This window comes from Nilaparvata lugens, chromosome 2, assembly GCF_014356525.2.
Source record: "Nilaparvata lugens isolate BPH chromosome 2, ASM1435652v1, whole genome shotgun sequence".
Lineage (NCBI taxonomy): Eukaryota > Metazoa > Arthropoda > Insecta > Hemiptera > Delphacidae > Nilaparvata > Nilaparvata lugens.
The window spans coordinates 3,894,770-3,913,983 of NC_052505.1; the positions used below are offsets into that span (position 1 = coordinate 3,894,770).

General features: G+C 34.2%; 2 protein-coding genes across 11 annotated transcripts in view; both read right to left on the reverse strand.

Moving 5' to 3' along the window:
* Nucleotides 1–6,918, reverse strand: part of LOC111045198 — a 113,468-nt gene extending 106,550 nt beyond the window's left edge. For 5 of the 7 annotated variants that reach the window (XM_039420360.1, XM_039420358.1, XM_039420357.1 and 2 more), the window contains exons 1-3: nt 6,570–6,815; nt 4,714–4,897; nt 1,159–1,537 (exon numbers count right to left, since the gene is read on the reverse strand). In XM_039420360.1, the coding sequence (XP_039276294.1) occupies nt 1,159–1,537; nt 4,714–4,897; nt 6,570–6,674 (668 nt within the window). In that variant the 5' untranslated portion in view covers nt 6,675–6,815. Of the gene's footprint in view, nt 1–1,158; nt 1,538–4,713; nt 4,898–6,569 lie in introns of all 7 variants that reach the window. The other 2 variants (XM_039420355.1, XM_039420354.1) reach the window with 2 other exon arrangements.
* Nucleotides 6,919–16,351: 9,433 nt separating this feature from the next.
* The window catches only part of LOC111045197 (proton-coupled folate transporter), a 40,077-nt gene continuing 37,214 nt past the window's right edge, over nt 16,352–19,214 (reverse strand). For 2 of the 4 annotated variants that reach the window (XM_039420362.1, XM_039420365.1), the window contains one exon: nt 16,352–16,656. In XM_039420362.1, coding sequence (XP_039276296.1) covers nt 16,581–16,656 — 76 coding nt within the window. In that variant the 3' untranslated portion in view covers nt 16,352–16,580. The remainder of the gene's footprint in view (nt 16,657–19,214) is intronic. The other 2 variants (XM_039420364.1, XM_039420361.1) reach the window with 2 other exon arrangements.

Sequence of the window (19,214 nt, forward strand, 5' to 3'; positions counted from 1 at the left end):
TATAAAAATATTTCATCTCTCAAGCTCAAGTATCAACTTATTTTATTAAAGCTATATTGTGCTGTAAGCGACTTTTATCCATTATATTGTATACATTTTATTCATGGTTATCTTATGAATAAATGTAATAGATAATAATGTCTCATACTAAATTTGTAAGTTTTTTTAAGCCAATCGGAGAGCTTCCTGTCATGTATAAGGGCCAAGCCACATGTAGTGTTTTTTCGGGCGTTTTTGCACTGACAGCGGACGAGTCGGCAGGATAGGAAGATCTCCGATCTGTTTCCAACATGTCCAAATATATATCAAAATATAATGTATAGGTTACATTACACTTTCAAGAATTTTCAAGTTTAATTTTCTGTCCAAAAAACTAGAAACTGGGAATTTTGTATTTAGACCGATGAAACACTTAATTTATTTTTTGTGTAGTTGAGAAGTTGATATTGTGGTAATTATTCATATTGAATGAAAAAGACGGTCTTTTTGAGTATCAATAAATCTGTTGATTTGGCAATTTCTTAGTCTTTTTCATTCAACTTAATTTATTGATTCATACAATAAGTAAATCATCAAAATGATACGGAGAGAAAAAATAAGATAACCTTGTGCTATTCCTCTCCCCAATTTAGACGGGGTTACACCTTAGAGAAAAAATAACGTAAGTAGATATCCCATGGTATAGGGCGTTTATGTCGCAACTTTCACTGTTATCCCAAGCCGATTACTGCCGATTATTGTCGATTTTTACTGTTTTGACCGGGTAAGAGTGTATGAACGGCACAATATGAGAGACTACCAGCATCAAAAAGCTTCACGGGAAAGAACTACGTGGACTATCGGCTTGGGATAACAGTAAAGGTTGCGACATAAACGCCTTATACCATGAGATATCTACTTATGCAATGGTCACAAATAGTCTGAAATAGGTTAAGTCTTGTAGTTGTTCACTTCACAAATTAGAAGATAGTATTTTTACAAAGATAATTAGAATTCAATAATAAATTAATAACCACTGATTAAACTGAACTATCAGCTGATTCCCGAACGCCAACCCAAACAGATAATCGGAGAACTTCCTGCCAGGGCAAAAACGCTTCATGTGGCTTGGCCCTTGAAGGAATCGGTAATTGTGAAAACGACAAATTAAATGTTTACCTGGTGGGCGTGCTACGGCCGGACGACACAGACCGTGAGGACCGGAACTCGGAAGGCGGATGCACCGGTTGGCGTTGTGGACTGGTGCAGCGCTCCCAGAACGCAGCCTTTGATCGGCGGGCCGACGAGGACGGGGATGTACTCTGACGACACCGGCGGCGCCACGCCTCCTGAGTGGTGTCAACCGTAGCACCGGTTTTGGGTGCCACCTGCGATCCATAAACACTGGTATTGTGTGCCGACGGTGGCGCCAAACCATCGGTATTCTGTGCCGACGGTGATCCCAAACCACCGGAATTGTGTGTCACCGACGATCCCAAACCACCGAAATTCTGTGCCACAGGAGACAACAAATACACCGGTCTGGTTGCCTTTGAAGCTGAAGCAAATTCAAATTCAAATTATTTTTATTTATTCCAATTCACAATATTTGAAATTATAAGCAACAAGATAACAAGATCACACAACTAAACGAGATGAAAGTAATAAGCTGATAATAATCAAGGAATTAGTTATACAATAAATTATTATACATCAGTTGATTTTGTAATGTTAGTTTGTTGATTGTATCACAACGTCAATAATAATATATCGATATTGATGTATCGATGGTAATATCCTATACTATTAAACGAGCAACTTCTGTTTATATGTTTAGATGTTTGGATGTTTATATGTTTGTATTTCACCGGATCTCGAAAACGGCTCTAACGATTCTCACGAAATTCAGAACATAGTAGATTTATAATATAAAGATTCGATTGCACTAGGTCTCATCCCTGGGAAAACTCGCTGAAGGACATTAAAAGGATAATTATTATTCATCCTTGGAAGAACAGCTGATAATAGTTATTTCGTCGTCTGTTGGTGATGGAAGTGAGTGAGCGAGTTTATGTGTGTGGGACTGTGTCAAAATTATGACTCAGCTGTTGTTGAACTTTTGTAATCATTCAATCAGGTACTTAGTGCCGGTTGCAAAAAAGCCGGGTTATTTTCAATTCCGATTAATTCCAGTAGATCCATCTTTTTGAAATGGTCTTCTCTGATTTGGTTCACGTGGAGTTAATCAGGATTAAAATTTAACCGGCTTTTGTGCAACTGGGCCTTTGTGAGGGAAATTTTTTCATTCCTCTGGGAATTAATCTCAATTTACTGTGATTAGATAGAACATTTCTGTATGAATGTTATTATAATTTCTACTTCCGTAATAAATTTTCTATGCTTTTGTACTCCAGAGCGAAGCTCGGTCCCCGATATTCAATATTGTTATAGATTAATATCGATATTGGATATAAGTAAACAGCTGGTTAAATTTATATAAAATTTAAAAAAGTAATAATTGTTTATTTGTTATATTTGAATTTGATTCAAACGCTGTAGTCTATCTTTAGATGGAAATAAATTGGAAGTGACATTTGTTCAAATGCTAATTAATGAATAATTATATTATTAAACGAAATCCCAACCAAATGCTGCAAATCACCCTGAAGACTTCTGCTACTGCAAATATTGACAACAGGGTAAACAGCCAGATGGAAATTCGATAAGCGCTACTATACAAAAATTATTCGTCAGCCCGGGAATCGAACCCAGTACCTCCTAATTGCCGGTCAGGAATGCTTATCCACCAAACTGACATTCTCTGGATAGCAGCGCTCATTTTATACGAAGCCATAGCGGCCAGCCAGTCTACAGATGGAAATTACTGAGATATTGAATTTATTCAAAAGCTAATGAATCAATAATAATTATTAAACAAAAATCCAAATTAATTTTTGTATAGTAGCGCTCATCGAATTTCCATCTGGCTGTTTACCCTTGAGATATTGAATTTATTCAAAAGCTAATGAATCAATAATAATTATTAAACAAAAATCCAAATTAATTTTTGTATAGTAGCGCTCATCGAATTTCCATCTAGCTGTTTACCCTGTTGTCAATATTTGCAGTAGCAGGAGTCTTTGGGGTGAATTACAGCATTCAATTTGGATTGTCGTTCAATAATAATTATGAATTTTATACAGTGTAACTTGGTTTTTGCGGTCTCAGCCATAGATTCAACACGGATATACATACCATCATTTATTTACAGGTGCATCAACTGTTTTTTACACTTAGAAAACCTCGGATTTGTCACCAGTAAATGATAAAACCTCTCATATAACGTCAAGAGAATTTTAAGTTGCTCAAGTAAGAAAATTATAATGTGCTTATAAGTTGGGAATAGTTCTCCACTGCCATTAATGTGGACCTCACTATATAGCAGAGTGACTCAGAATAACAGGAACTTTTAAAAACGCCATAATACATTAGTGGGAAGGGCAAAAATGATTTTGATTTTATTCAAGCTAATGTAAAGTTCAAGACTTGCCATTTGAGAATTTTTAATAACATCTATCACTTTTTGGCAATTACTTTATTGAAATGGCTTCCTCCAGACGAATACACTCTTGAAATCAGTGTTGTCGATTCCTCATTGATCGCTGCAACATATCTGGGATATTTCGGATTTCATTTTGAGTTGTGTTAATTTTTAATTAATTCAAAATTATTGATAAAAAAGTGAGCGAAAACCACTCTGCACGGCATTCAATGGCAACTGTGCGAGTGAGTGTTGTTTAGTAACCGTGTAATCTCACGATTAGGTTGCGTTTCCTGGTGCCATGATCTACCCACTTGCGATTTTCTGTTTGTGGAGCTATCCCAAATCAAACTTTATCACAACTTGACCAATAACTGTGGTTGAATCATAACAGACAATTCAAAATGAAATCAACAATATCCCAGTTGAAATGTTGCAGCAATCGTTCAGGAATCTCAACACATATTTCAAGAGTGTATTCGTGCAGGAGGAAGCCTTCTTAAAGAAGTCATTGTCAAAAAGTGATAGATGTTATTGATAATTCTCAAATGGCAAGTCTTAAACTTTTCATTCGTTTGAGTAAAATCATTTTTGCCCTCCCCACTAATATTTTATGGCGTTTTTAAAAGTTCCCGTTATTCTGTGTCACTCAGTATAATATAGCTATATATCACTATGTAGGTGGAGCCCTAACAATTTATACTGTAGGTAACTAATGTTTCAATGAACCAGAGTTCAAAATCTAACCAGAGTTCAAATACTGTTTTTGGTGAGATATAGTGATAATTTTAGACAACATTGTCTAAATGTATCACGAATTTATCAAAAAGTTACAAACATTTTTCAATACCTATGGTATCATCTTCAGTTTGTACAGTTAATTGGTGTAGAAACATGTTTGTAACTTTTCAATAAATTTTTTGTGTAGTTGAGAAGTTGATATTGTGGTAATTATTCATATTGAATGAAAAAGACTAAGAAATTGTCAAAACCCACAGATACTTAGAAAGACCGGTTTCGGTTATTACACCATTACTCAGAGATTATCAGAGATTGACAATGATGTAATAACCAAAACCGGTCTTTCTAAGTATCAATAACTCTGTGATTTTTGACAATTTCTTAGTCTTTTTCATTCAATTTTAATAAATTCGTTATATTTTTAGACAATATTCATGTGTTTTACTACTAACCAGTAGATTGATGACGCTGCATTTTGTCGCTGGCTTTGGCCACGATCAGATTGAGCGCGGTGACTGGTCTGGCGGCGATCTTGGAGGCCTCCGTCACCGTCAGACTGCGACAATCCACGCCATCCATACTCAACAAACGGTCTCCGGGTGCCAGGTACTGGCAGGCCAGCGCTCCCGGCCATACCTGCTTGCCAAAACATTGGTCAGGTTAGCTTTGAAATTAGCAAATCTAGAATAGGCCTATAATAAAGGAAAGAACTGGCTTATACACGTACGGGATAGGAAAATTTATGTTTGACACATCATCACGTCAGAACTACTGGACTGATTAACTTGAAATTTTGCATATAGATTCTTAATCCACCGAGGATGGTTATAGACTTATTTACAATTCTTCAAGATTTCATTACGTAAAGGTTTCAGTTTGTCAAGTTATAAAAAAAACTCTGGCGGAGCACGGGTTTCCTGCTAGTCTAGAATATAATAAAGGAAAGAATTCATGTGGAGTCTGGAAATTTGGATGAAAAAGAAGGGGGGAAGTAGAAGAAGAATAAGAAGAAGAAGAAAAAGTAGTAGAATAAATGAATGTACAAAAGAAAGCAATGAATTGAAAGTTTGAGAAATATTTCACTAATTTGAAAACTATTTTATTTATAATTTTAAAAATTATATAATCAAAGGAAATCAATCAATGGTGGAAAATCTCAAACTACAGTAGCCTGTTTTATATGTTAATGATAGTTCAAATAATAAGTAACTCAGATTATTTATACTAGATATTATAGTTCTGAAAGTTTGTATAGGACAACTAAATGATTAAAACCCCGTTTTAAAATATTTTCGACTTCAGATACTGTTTTTGGTGAGATATACCAAAGTAGTGATATTTATCCATAATAGAACACTGGTATATTGTCTAAAAATATAACGAATTGTCATATAATGTACGAATTCAGTTATTTATTATTTATAAATAACTTATTTTATATTCATGACAATATTCTAGTGTTTCATTATTTTTCCAATCCATGAAATCTATCAAGCCCAGATCCAATTCATAGAAGAATCAAAAGTTTCCACTGAATTCTTATCAATTAATTGAATTAATTTTAATGTAAACAAAAGCAGAGTCTAATTGGCGGTTGGTTGTTGACATGAATGTCCATGTCTCACGTCGCCTCGTTACGAGAATCACAGCGAGCATTTTATAAAAAGAAGCCGTTTTGAGAGAGAAGAAATCGTCAGCTGTCCAGCTATTAATAAATCAAAGAGAGCGGAGCAGAGGAGCTCTCAGTCTCAAACAGTAGCACTGATCTAGCGAGCTCGATGTTCATCATTTACTCTGTTATCAGTGTCGTTTTGTTAGATTAGTTTAGTTGCGTTCCTTCAAATTTAAATTTTAAAGAGCTGTATTGTTTCGTTATTATCTTACAACAGTAGTTTTTTGAGGTCATTTGAATTTGAATCAGTCTCAAACATTAGAGTCTAGCGAGCTCAAATTTTATCATTATTTTGTTATCAGTGTCGTTCTGTTATTTATTTAGGGGCGGTCCTTCAAATTATAATTTTATCATTATTCTTTCGTTATGATCTTACAACAGTAGTTTAATAGCGGTACGTCAAATTTGAATTTAAATCCAGCTGCTTCTGTTATCAGTTTCGTTTACTTAGATTAGTTTAGTAGCGGTCATCAAATTTCAATTTAAATTCAGCTGCTTCTGTTATCAGTTTCGTTTACTTAGATTAGTTTAGTAGCGGTCATCAAATTTCAATTTAAATCCAGCTGCTTCTGTTATCAGTTTCGTTTTCTTAGATTAATTTAGTTGCGATCCTTCAAATTTGAAGGCGCTGCTCACCTTATCTATAAGAATAGAAGAGTCAGGGCCAGCACACAGCGAGAAGCCCCATGCAATTCGCGAGTCATTCTTCTGCAGTAAAATGTCCAGCACCTTTTGCGACATCTCTTCGCTCGCACCACGTACAATTGATCTGAGGGCTACTGATAACCGACTGATGGAAGGCCACTGATGTAAGACTGATGGAAGGCCACTGATAACCGACCGACTGACTGATTGCAAGCCTTTGACGAGCCGACGCACGCACGCACTGACATTAATTCGCTGGCACGCGCGGTAAACAATTCTTGGCTCGAGCCGCGTTTGTCTTTGGCAACAGCGGGTGGTCTATCGGAGGGGGGTCGAGCGGTTCAACTCAGCTCTTATCAGCTCTTACAAACCTGCATTCACTCGGAAAGAAACAAAATTCAGTTTGTGCATCGCACAGATCAGCAGATCAAAAATTACGGTATCTCTTTCAAACACACACAAACCTGCATTCGCTCGAATAGAAACACAATACTGTAATTCAGTTGCTGCTCTACTTGAACAATATTGTAAAGATTATCTGAAATGATTAGTTACCGGTATTATGATGCGCTATCAAAAAGATAATAAATGGAAAATAGAGAAGGAAAGAAGTATTCTTAAACTATAGTGAGGTCCACGTTATAATAACAGTGGAGAAAGATAGGAGAACAACGTTGCCGATAAAAAAAATATATTTAAGAAATATATTTCTTGTCAATGCCTTCTATAGACGGTAGATGATACAGGTTTATTGATGAAATATCAACTGTTCATTCTCGTTTAAAATAATCAATGATATTTTATTAAGCAAGAAATTATATTTTTCAACAAATTCATAATGAATTTTCATAATATTAAGATAAACTATTTTGTTAATTAATTATTAATTCTACATTGTTAAAAGACGATCTGACAACAGAGCAAAGCGAGAAAGAGATAAAATAATCAATTATATTTTATTAAGCAAGAAATTATATTTTTCAAAAATTTCATAATGAATTTTCATAATTACGATGAACTATTTTGTTAATTAATTATTAATTCTACATTGTTAAAAGACGATCTGGCAACAGAGCAAAGCGAGAAAGAGATAGTGCTATCCGCTTTCTTGAATGATAGACAAGGATAGCAATAGCATTGTTGATCACAAACACAGCCATTATAACGTGCACCTCACTATAATCATTGAAAACCCAGCACATTCACTCAAATAAAACAAAATTTAGTTTGTGGATTATACAGATTGACAGATCAAAAATTACGGTGTCTCGAATAATTATAGATTAAGATCAAGATGCATTTAACAAAAAGATGATAAATATAAAATGGGGAATGGAATGAGTATTTTTAGAAACTAATAATTGAAAACCCAGCTCTTAGTCCAGTGGTCCTCAAAGTGTGGGGCGCGATGAATGCTCAGTGGGGGAGGGGGGGGGCGCAAAGCTTGGTTGGAAATTTTTTTAAATTTACTTCTAAAATAATTACGATAAGCTATCTTTCTATTTTTAAAATTACATGTGAGTAATTTTTACTCATAAAATATTTATATCAACCGTATTGTCAAATCCAAATTCTCAATCAATAAGTGATCCCTCAACATGATAAAAAAAGAAAACCTCATTGATCTCCAAGGTGTCTTTGCGCTTAAAATGAAGTTTGAAGAATATTCTCTTACATCCTTCTGGATTGGTGTGCAAAAGGAACACCCAATTTTCAGTGAAAAGGCATTGAAGATATAGACTATTTGCTACAATTTATTCGTGTGAAACTGGGGTTTCTGCTCTAGCTGCCATGAAAAGTGAATAAAGACCAAGAATGGATGTGACCCAGGAACATAGAGTAGCGTTATCGGAGCTGACACCTCGTTTCAACAAGCTCTGTGCGAAAAAACAAGCTCATCCTTCACACTGACGCTCTTTGTTTTGTTAATTTCTATGGGAAACAAAAATAACAACTATGTACTATAGTAGCTGTAGTACCTGAATAAATTATAAATTTATTGTTTGTATGGAATTTGTTGTTTTATTATGATTGAAACTATTGCAACATTGGGTTATGTATAGAATGTGCAAAACTCAACTAAATATATTGAGTGTAAAATATGTAGGTATACGTATATGTGTACCTACAACATGTATATGTAGTCTATGCTAATACATGTAGGGGGTCCGGCTTACAGCTGAATTTTGCAGGGGGGGGGCTTGAAGTAAAAAGTTTGAGAACCACTGTCTTAGTCGAAAAGAATCACTATTCAGTTGGTGCATATTGAATGAACAATACTACGCAGGAGATTAACGGATCAAAGATACCAAGAAAAAGGATCAAAGACACCAAGACTCAGATGCATTATCAAAAAGATGATAAATAGAGAGCAAATAATGAAAGAAAGAGAGAAAGATGATGAACAGAGAGCAGGAAAGAAGTATTATAATACTAATCTTTTAATTTTAGTTGAGTTACTTTTGGTAAATTCAATAACTTTCTCAAAATTTGATATTTTCAGAAAATTTTGTTGTATTCAATAAACAATACCATGATGAATTTATCCTCAAAATTGAATAAATTTATCTCTTCTTCTTTATCTTCTATCATTCGATTGGTAGGCAGCTATCCATCGGTTTCTGTCCAGAGCTGTACTTTTCAGTTGGATGTATCCCTAGATCCCTATAGTGAGGTCCACGTTATAATGGCAGTGTTTGTTTAGCAATGGTATTGCTATCCTTGTCTATCATTCAACAAATCGGATAGCGCTATCTCTTTCTCGCTTTGCTCTGTTGTCAGATCACCTTTAACAATGTAGAATTAATAATAAATTAACAAAATATTTCATTAAAATTATGAAAATTCATTATTAAAAAATATAATGTCTTGCTTAATAAAATATAATTGATTATTTTAAACGAGAATGAACACTTAATATTACATCAACAAACCTGTAACAGCTACCGTCTATAGAAGGCATTGACAAGACTCGTTCGGCAACGTTTTTCTCCTGTCTTTCTCCACTGCCATTATAACGTGGACCTCACTATAGATATTTCATCTCTTACCAAATTTGAAACGATCTGTCCCAAAAATTCAAACTTCAGGCGCTCATATCTCAGAAAATAATGATCGGAAAAAATGTTTTCGCCACACTGCACAGAAAGCAGCTGTTTTCCAGTCCCTACGTAGATCTGAAAGACCTTGTTTGCAGACGACTCTCGTCTGACGTCAGAAAAGGGTTTCTTTCTAGCCGCTAACATGGACTCCGTAGTTAATAAGTCATCCGCTAGATCGGGCGAGTGTCAACATTCTTCATCTGAAGTTGCAAATATTTCAGTTCGAGTTTCAAATCAAACTAATTCAGCATTCGCTTCGCAACCATTTTTATTCAATTATTTATTGTTGATTAGCGCATTCCGAATTTCCAAAAATGCTTGAAAATGATGACGCCCGTGATATTCCAAGTGAAATTTTAAAAGAATCTGAAATCCTGACTGCAAATCTTCTACTACTAAAATCAAGAGATAGGTACAATAACTTAACGAGTATTCTTTATTTATTTTGTCAGCAATACCTGTAGTGTGGCGAAAAATATTGTTTGCACCACGGGCAAAAATGTTTTTCCGGCTCTCAATCTTTTCTAGTCTTCGGCTTCGGACTTGAAAACCGATTTCGAGCCGGAAAAATCTCATTTTCTGCTCTAGGTGCGAAATATACTATTTCCAGTGAAAGCTTGATAGAAGCTACAAATCAATCAACTTTGAAAAATATCACCAGTAGAAAGTTGTTTCATCCTTTGCACAGCCTTAATACTGATTGGCCGAGTATATCAATAATATTGTTAGCTTTTTTGTTACTTATTTGAATTAATAATAATAATGAATTCAAATTCAAATTCAAATTTATTGATTCTCAAAAAAAATATACAACACTTTCAAGACAAAAAATATATATATATATATATAAGAATCTACACCTGCAAGGAAACCCTGTGCGCAGGTGTGAGTTGCAATATAAATGTTTTTCAAAAATATTTAACAAAAATGATCCAAAACAAATTTCTTGAAAAAAATACAGAATTAAAACTAGTACTTAATAATAAAGAGGGTACTAAAAATAAAGGAACGGAAGGAGAAAAGACGGAAAAGGCCAAGAAGAAAGAAGAAGACGAAGAAGAAGGAGAATGAAGAAGAAGGGAACGGTAAGAGGTAGGTAAGTCAACTGCAACCATGGAGTAGACGAAAATTAGTTTATTTAAAACAATTTTTCCTCGATTTTATTTGCTATTATCCATTTATCTATGTCTGATCTAAGCCTTTGGTTTATGTTTGTTTTTTCAAGAATATTTAAGGGAATGTGGTTTATTAATTTATTTGAAATATAAGAAAACTGTCTCCTACACACATTCAAGTCCATTCTGACAAATTGGAAAATGTCTCGCGCGGGACGCAAGCCCAAAAGAGATTCTCGAGGTTCAAATAAATTTTTATTTTTTATAATATATAGTACCAAATTTTTTATGAAAAGTTGTCGAACTGTTAAAACCTTGAACTCCCTGAATAAATCTTTTGTTGGAAAAAGTCTGGGTTTGCCTAGAATAGTTTTTAAAAGATGTTTTTGAATAATGAAAAGTTTTGTGAAATGCGCATTCAAAGCTCCCCCCAAGCCCGTATGCCATATTGAAAAGCGGATTGAGCATACGAATAATAGATTAGTTTAGCTATTTTTATATTGCTCAGTTGTCTAATTTGGTGAAATTTGTAGATAAGGAATTTTAGTTTGGAACACATGTTATTAATTTGATTATCCCACCTTAAGTGTGGATCCAACAAGATACCCAGGTACTTAACTTTTTTTTCTTTTTGAATTTTCTGACAAGAACAGCAGCTAAGAAGTCTATGGTCGTTACAGTTTAATCGATGGATTTTTATACTGTCTATTGTTCGTGGTTGAGTAAGGGAATTGGGTGAAAATAACATGAAGACGCTTTTAGTTGTGTTGAGGGTTAATATGTGTTGATTAAGCCAAGAGAACGCCAATCTGAGTCCACTTTCCGCTGCAATTTTTACATCATCCCATGAGTTTTCAGTGAAAGTTAGAGCAGTGTCGTCTGCAAATGATATTATATCACAATTTCTTATATTTAATTTAAGGAGATCATTGATATAGATTAAGAACAAAATGGGAGATAGGACAGTACCTTGCGGCAGACCAAAATCAGTGAGTTTCATATTGCTTGTGTTGAGTATCTGAGATCGATTTGACAGGTAACTCTTGAATAATATTAGTGGTATTCCCCTAATCCCCAGGTGTTCCATTTTTTCCAGAAGTCGTTTTTGAGAGATAGTGTCAAATGCCTTGGCTAAATCCAAGAATACTGTCAACGTTTTTTCTTATTATTAAAGTTTTTTGTTATAATTTGTAATAATCTGGTGATGGCATCCTCTGTAGATTTACCGGGCTGGAATCCATACTGGTTTTCATTAATAATGTTGAATTTATTCAGATAGCCTAATAATCTTTTTTTAATTATCTTCTCCATTACTTTGGCTAAGTTATTCATCAGACTAATAGGACGGTAGTTGGTAGGGTTGGACGGATCACCTGATTTATGGATAGGAACAATTTTGGCAACTTTGAACTGTCTTGGAAAATGACCCACCTCGAAACATTTGTTGATGATACGTTTGAGAGGTTTTGTAATTGAGGGAGCAATCTTCTTTAGACAAGTAGCTGTTAGATTGTCCACTCCAGGAGCAGAATTACCTTTGAGAGAATTTATTGTGGCCAATATTTCCTCATCATCTGTATAAGCCAAAAAGAAGGAACTATACGATGGAATTGTAGTATCAACAAATGTATGTTGTATAGGGTTATCATTAATTAGTTTATTGGCATACAACTCACCTACATGTGCAAAATGATGATTAAGAACATCGGACTCAATCTTAGGCGTACAAATCTCTCTTTTAGTGTTGAGTAAATCATTTATACACTCCCATATTTTTTTTGAGTTTCCTTTGCATTTCGATAGTTTATTATTATAGAAGTCATATTTACATTGTTTAATCATATTATTTAAGATGTTTCTATAATTTATATACTGCGATTTTAGAATGGAGTTGAAAGGCTGTTTTTTAAGAGTTTGGTACATGAGATCACGTTTCCTTATTGAAATAATTAGTCCAGTTGTAATCCAAGGCTTGAGAGGTTTCAGTTTGTGGGGTACTAGTTTCACATAAGTTTCCTTTTTTATCTCTGTATTTAATCTGTTCATGAAGTAATCGATCGCGTCATCAATACTCGAGTCAACCAATGCATCCAAATCCGACCAATTGCAATTTTTTAAATTCTTTATAAGATTATTATAGTGTAAAAATTCCTTGTTATCTGTTGTTTGTTGTGTCATTTTTACATTTTCATACAAGCCTAAATTCATGCAAGTTAAATAGTGATCAGTTACACTTGTTTTTATTACCGAGCCAATTGTTGTATCACTGGAAAAAGAACTATTTTTAAAGAAAAAGTGGTCTATACATGATTGGGAACCGTTTGACTCACGCGTGGGCTTGTTTATAAAAGATTTGAAACCATTTGAAGAAAGTAAATTAAAATATTCGTTTGTTAAGTTGGTGTTTCGGTTTAAATCAATGTTGATATCGCCAGTTATTATTATGTTCGGACTGTTAGTTTTGTTTAGGTAATCAATGCACTCATTCAAACTATTCAGGAAAATAGTTAGATTAGAAGAAGGGGACCGATATATAGCGACAATAGTTAATCTGATATTTGATTTCTGTATGACATCAAGTATTAGAGAATTTGATTCCAATATGTCATAGTTTATACATTCAATTTTCAAGATATTTTTACTAAACACGCAAATTCCATCACATTTATTTAAGTTACCCGGAACGCTTTGAACCGAATAATCATTCAAATTATAATTGAAAAGGTTATTATCAACAACCCAGGTTTCGCTCAGGACAATTATATCAAATTTTGTTTCACAGTTTTGTATAATGTAAGCAAAATCATCAAAGTTTCGATTCATGCTCCTTATATTCATGTGGCAAATATTAAAAAAGTTGTCACATAATTTATCAACATAATCATGGGGCTTAAAGTTGAAAATATCATCTACTTCTATCGTTTCATAAGATTCCAATAAGAGTTCATCTTCAAAGTTGTTGATCAGTACCATAGAAATTTTTTTTTTAAGAAAAGGAGAGGTTAAGGAGGTTGAGGTGAGAAAAAGAAGAAGAAAAAAAAACGAAATTTAACAAAAAATGTCTTGGTGGCGCAACGAAGACCACAAGAAACAGTAAGAAACAAAAAATGAAATGTCTTCCTATATTTTTGTGGAAGTAGAGAAGAAAAAAAAAATAATGATGACAGCACTCACAGTTTTCTCCGCTACACAGATCGCCACACTGAGAATACATACACTTTACTCCTGTTGAAACTCTCAATGTATTATTCAAACGGTTTGAGGTCTTCATCCTTAGTTATCCGTTTCACTGGAGAATCCTGTTCTTTCCGGACGAAGATCTTTGCATCACTGACCCAAACGTAGGCTAACTTATTGTTCTTTTTTAAACTCTTTGCTTTACTCAAGAGAAACTTGTTGTGGGACGTGAGATGATCATTTAGATAAATATTTCCCGGTGGAAGGCTACACTTTAGATCGGTGGTATTCAATCGTCCTCTTTTTTTCGCCGCTATTTTCCAATTTAATTTGGTCGATCTAGATGAAAAACGCACAATAATAGATTTTGTTATATTCTTGGCTGAAGGAACTCTATGGGCGATTGATATCTCGTCTCTCTTAAAAGGTGTACCAATTTCCCTAGCAACAGTTTCCAGTATAGCATACACATCCTCACCCGCTGTCTCAGGAATCCCAACGAGTTCCAAATTGTCCAAACGGGTATATTGTTGAAGACTGTTAATGTCGTTGCGTAGTTTATTATTTTCGGTTTCCAGTTTGTGACATTGTTCTTTTATAGATTTGTTTTCTTCACGCACTTTGTCTATGGATGATTTTAAATTTTCGACTGTTGTGTTGAGGGTGGAAATAGTTTTATTTAGTTGACTAAATTTATCATTTATTAATTGAGTCAGCGAGTCTTTAATAGTATTTATAGTAAGTTCAATATCACTATCTGTAGAAGGGGATTTTTCCTTACACTCTTCACACTTCCAAGTTGTTTTTCGTGCTCCGAGTTTTCTGAAGTTTTCCAGTGTACGAACTTTAGTGCATGTTGGATGAAAAAAGTTGTTACACTCACAGCATTCCAATATTTCCTTCGCGCTATTGAAAGTAGATTTGCACTTGAAACAAGAGTCAGCCATAATATTTGAAATTTTTTAATAGTGAGAACAGGAAAAATACTTTTTAAAACTATTTGACGATCTTGCACGGAGATTGCGAGTTTGTCAATAAACTTGTACCGATAGCATGAACTGTGTTTGAACCGGCATACAGATAACGGAGCTCGAAATGAAAACGACCGTCCGCTCTGATATCTCTATCACAACTGAATGAACTATTGCAAATGTCTACTGAAATGACTATTAGCAAATGTGAAAACTTGTAACTTATTGATAATATAAAAACTTGATGATTGTTATCTAAATTTGTGAGAGAAATAGTAGAAGGAGTATCCTTAGTTTTTCTCTCCTGATCAGTGCTTCTTTGTAAAAATTATAAAGAAATACATAAATTATTATTAATAATTATTTCTATCTGTAGACTTATTTGAATGATTGAAAATCAAGGAATTCGCACACATAAATCGATATCTTCCAAGCTTTTGCAATAGGAAGGATGATTTACCATAACAAAAAACAGAGCTTAATTAGATAGAAATGTTGAATGAACTGAATCACAATAGATAAGGGGTTGGGTTAGGTTAGGTTAGGTTAGGTTGAATAATTAGGTTAGGTTAGGTTGAATAGGTATGGTTGAATAATTAATAGCCACAATACAGAGTAGTAACCAGACAGGATAGCCAAGACTACTAAAGCTGGGTTCACACACAACGGTGACAGTGAAAATATAATTCTCATGATTTCTAATGGTGTTATTCACACTCACCTGGCCGGGCTGAGTGAGAATAATCCCATAAGAACTGATGTGAATTATATTTTCACTGTTCACTGTCACTCTTGTGTGCGAATCTATACTCCGTGCAAAATTACTTTTGACTTGGGAGGGACATGCGCAGCAGAGAAGGCACACAGAGGTGGGGATACAACGGCGGTGATGTTGTCGTTCTGAGCCGGCCAGCATTCTCTAATTTCTAGTGAGTATTCAATTTTCAATTTATTAAAATACACAAAACAAGACAAAACAAAATGCAAAGAATTACAAAACAAATAAAATGTTACAAATATGCACATATTCAAGCGCTCATGTTAAACTTATGGAGTTTCCTCTCTGAAAGCCTTCAGTCAACTGACTCTAATCGACAAATTGGCAACTGCGCTTCTACCTATGACTCTATCCATCACAGTAATTGACTGATCTCCCTCCATTTCTCAGCGCCGCATATTCCTCCAAGTCAAAACTAATTTTGCACGGAGTATAACTTTATTGTTCAAGAATTCGAAGAAACAAAATTATGCTTGACACAAGAGATGAAAGCCAATAAATAACACTGAAATCAACCAAGCAGATGTTGAATGATGTTAATTCAATGACTAGCTTACCCCTGAAATGGATGTTAATCGAGGATATCCAGTAAGATAGATGTTCAAAGAGAATTGATTGAAGATGGAAGGCATGAACAAATAAAAATAGATTTATGTAAGAAGTATCAACATTTATGAAATACTGAGTACTCTACTAAAATAAACGGAATGCAAATTCTAACAAATAGAACACACAAAATATCTTATGGTAACAAAACCTACTTACACGTTACTATCTTATAACACTAATCTAATCTAAGAGCTTGTATAATACAATTAAGGAATGCTGTTCAGCTCACTGGTGTTGCGTCGTCCAATATTCTAATCGCTGTTTGTTTCAAGTCTGGAATCCTCGGCCTGATTAATATTTCTCCCTCCAAGTCGGCAATGGATGATCCTGAAATCAAAAAGTAAATATACCATGAACAACAATCAGATCAATTCGAGCAGGCAATTAAAGGTATAGAGTTAGAGCTTTACACTATGTTTATGTTTTGAAGGGACGGATTCAAAGATCCAAAGGTTCAAAGAACCTCCCACGTCAACCGAAGCTTATTGTGTGTCCCAAGTATGTTGGTTGGGCAAACCAACTCCCGTGTCCTTTACAAGGTCCAGGAGTTTCTTCCCTATACCAACATCCCTGTTGATGTTTAATGAGCTTTACACTTACAATAAATCGTTTAGAAGACGTAATAGTATATTTCGCACCTAGGGCCGAAAATGTGACTTTTCTGGCTCGAAATCGGTTTTCAAGTCCGAGGCCGTAGGCCGAGGACTAGAAAAGATTGAGAGCCGGAAAAACATTTTTGCCCATGGTGAGAACGTTATTTTTCGCCACACAGAAAAATAAACAATATATATATGAGAATAATAATTATTCTCATTGTCTATTATAAGCACTTCCGAAAGCAAAAGTGGAAGGTCATAGCTCTAGCAAATCTGAATATCAAGAAATTGTCCAAGTATTTTTATTTTTTATTCTGATTTGTCTAAATAACCTAAAAGATTATGTTCAATTATGTAAGAGGTTGAGTTTATACTTTTTATTCTTCCAAATGACAATAAGATGATATTATTATAAATGTTTTAATTATTGAATGATAAACACAAATAATGAAAAGTTTTTGATCAGCTGGTTATCACACTTGAAAAAGTTTTTGATCAGCTGGTTTATCACACTTGAAAAAGTTTTTGATCAGCTGTTTTAGCACACTTGAAATTCGGCCAATCTGATGTGATCTGAATGTCAATGGAAGTTTAGGTTAGAAGTTCTATCCTTCTATGAAAATCGAATTATTTGAATAGTTTATAATATATATCTTATCTGTATTTTATTCATTTAAATAAAATTATAGTATATTATTACAGAATACTTTATTGAATTCTAGAAGCATAAAATGATTCCGTTTATCCACCATGTTCCGTGATAAACGCTTTACTAGGAGGATTGAGGTTAGATTCTATTATACTCTGAAAATTGAATTTGAATAGTTTATAATATCTCATTTGTATTTCATTCAACCAAATAAAATTATAGTATCTTATTGCAAAAACTTTATTCAATTCTAGAAGCATAAACTGATTCCGTTTCATAAACTATTTTGTAAACACGTTCACATCAAATCAGAATCAGCTGACTTCAAGGTTATTTTACAGCCCTAGGGCCGTAAAAATTTTACCGGCCTGGTCAGAAAACAATCACTTTCGGCCTCCATATGACGCACGTAAACCAGCTCATTACATCCAAGTGGGGCGAAAAATATATTGGTGTTTATCGGCGTTTATGTAGCAAATTTCACTGTCAACTCAAGCCGATAGTGCGTGCTATAGTAAGGTCCACATTATAATGGCAGTGTTTGATTAACAATGGTATTGTTATCCTTGTTTATCATTCAACAAAGCGGATAGCGCTATCTCTTTCTCGCTGTGCTCTGTTACCAGATCGTATTTTAACAATGTAGAATTAATAATTAATCAACAAAATAGTTCATCTTAATATTATGAAAATTCATTATGAAATTATTGAAAAACATGATTTCTTGCTTAATAAAATATAATTGATTATTTCAAACGAGAATAAACAGTTAATATTACATCAATAAAACTGTATCAGCTACCGTCTATAGAAGGCATTGACAAGACAAGGCGTTGAGGATCGGCAACGTTGTTCTCCTATCTTTCTCCACTGCCATTATAACGTGGACCTCAACATAGTAGTTGTTTTTGATGAAGCCATGTGACGCTGGTAGTCTCTCATACTGTGCCGTTCTTACACTCTCACCCCACCAAACAGTAATAATAGACAGTATTCGACAGTAATCAGCTTGAGTTAACAAAATATCGCTTCAAATACGGAACATAAACGACCTGTACCATGGGATATCTTCTTATGCTATCTTTTCTCGTTGATATTGGTGAATGGACCAAAATTAGCAAAAAATATGATCAATTGAGAAATATACTCTCTCTAGACTTGCGAGCCAAGTGTGAGATCTAGGATTGCATTGGTTTAATGAGGTCCATATTATAATGTCAGTGGAGAGAGGTAGGAGAACAGCGTATCCGATTCTCTGCCTTGCCACTGCCTTCTATAATAGCTGATACCGGTATATCTGATTTAATATTAAGTGTTCAATGTTGTTTAGAATAATAAATTCCATTTTATTCGTCAAGAAAATGTATTTTTCAATGACTGAATAATATATTTACATAATTGAGATTGAATATTCTATTATTAAAATATATTTATACACTATATGGCAAAGATGTATAGCTAGAAAAGGATAGCGCTATCTGCTTTGACGATTGATAGACAAGGATAGCAGCACCAAATTCTAATCAAATACTGCCATTATAACGTGGACCTCACGATAGTTGTTGATTCATCAGTTTATGTATGCTGGTTTTTATGAGGGATTTACAATAATAAATAGGGAGAATTAGAGTGAATATTAG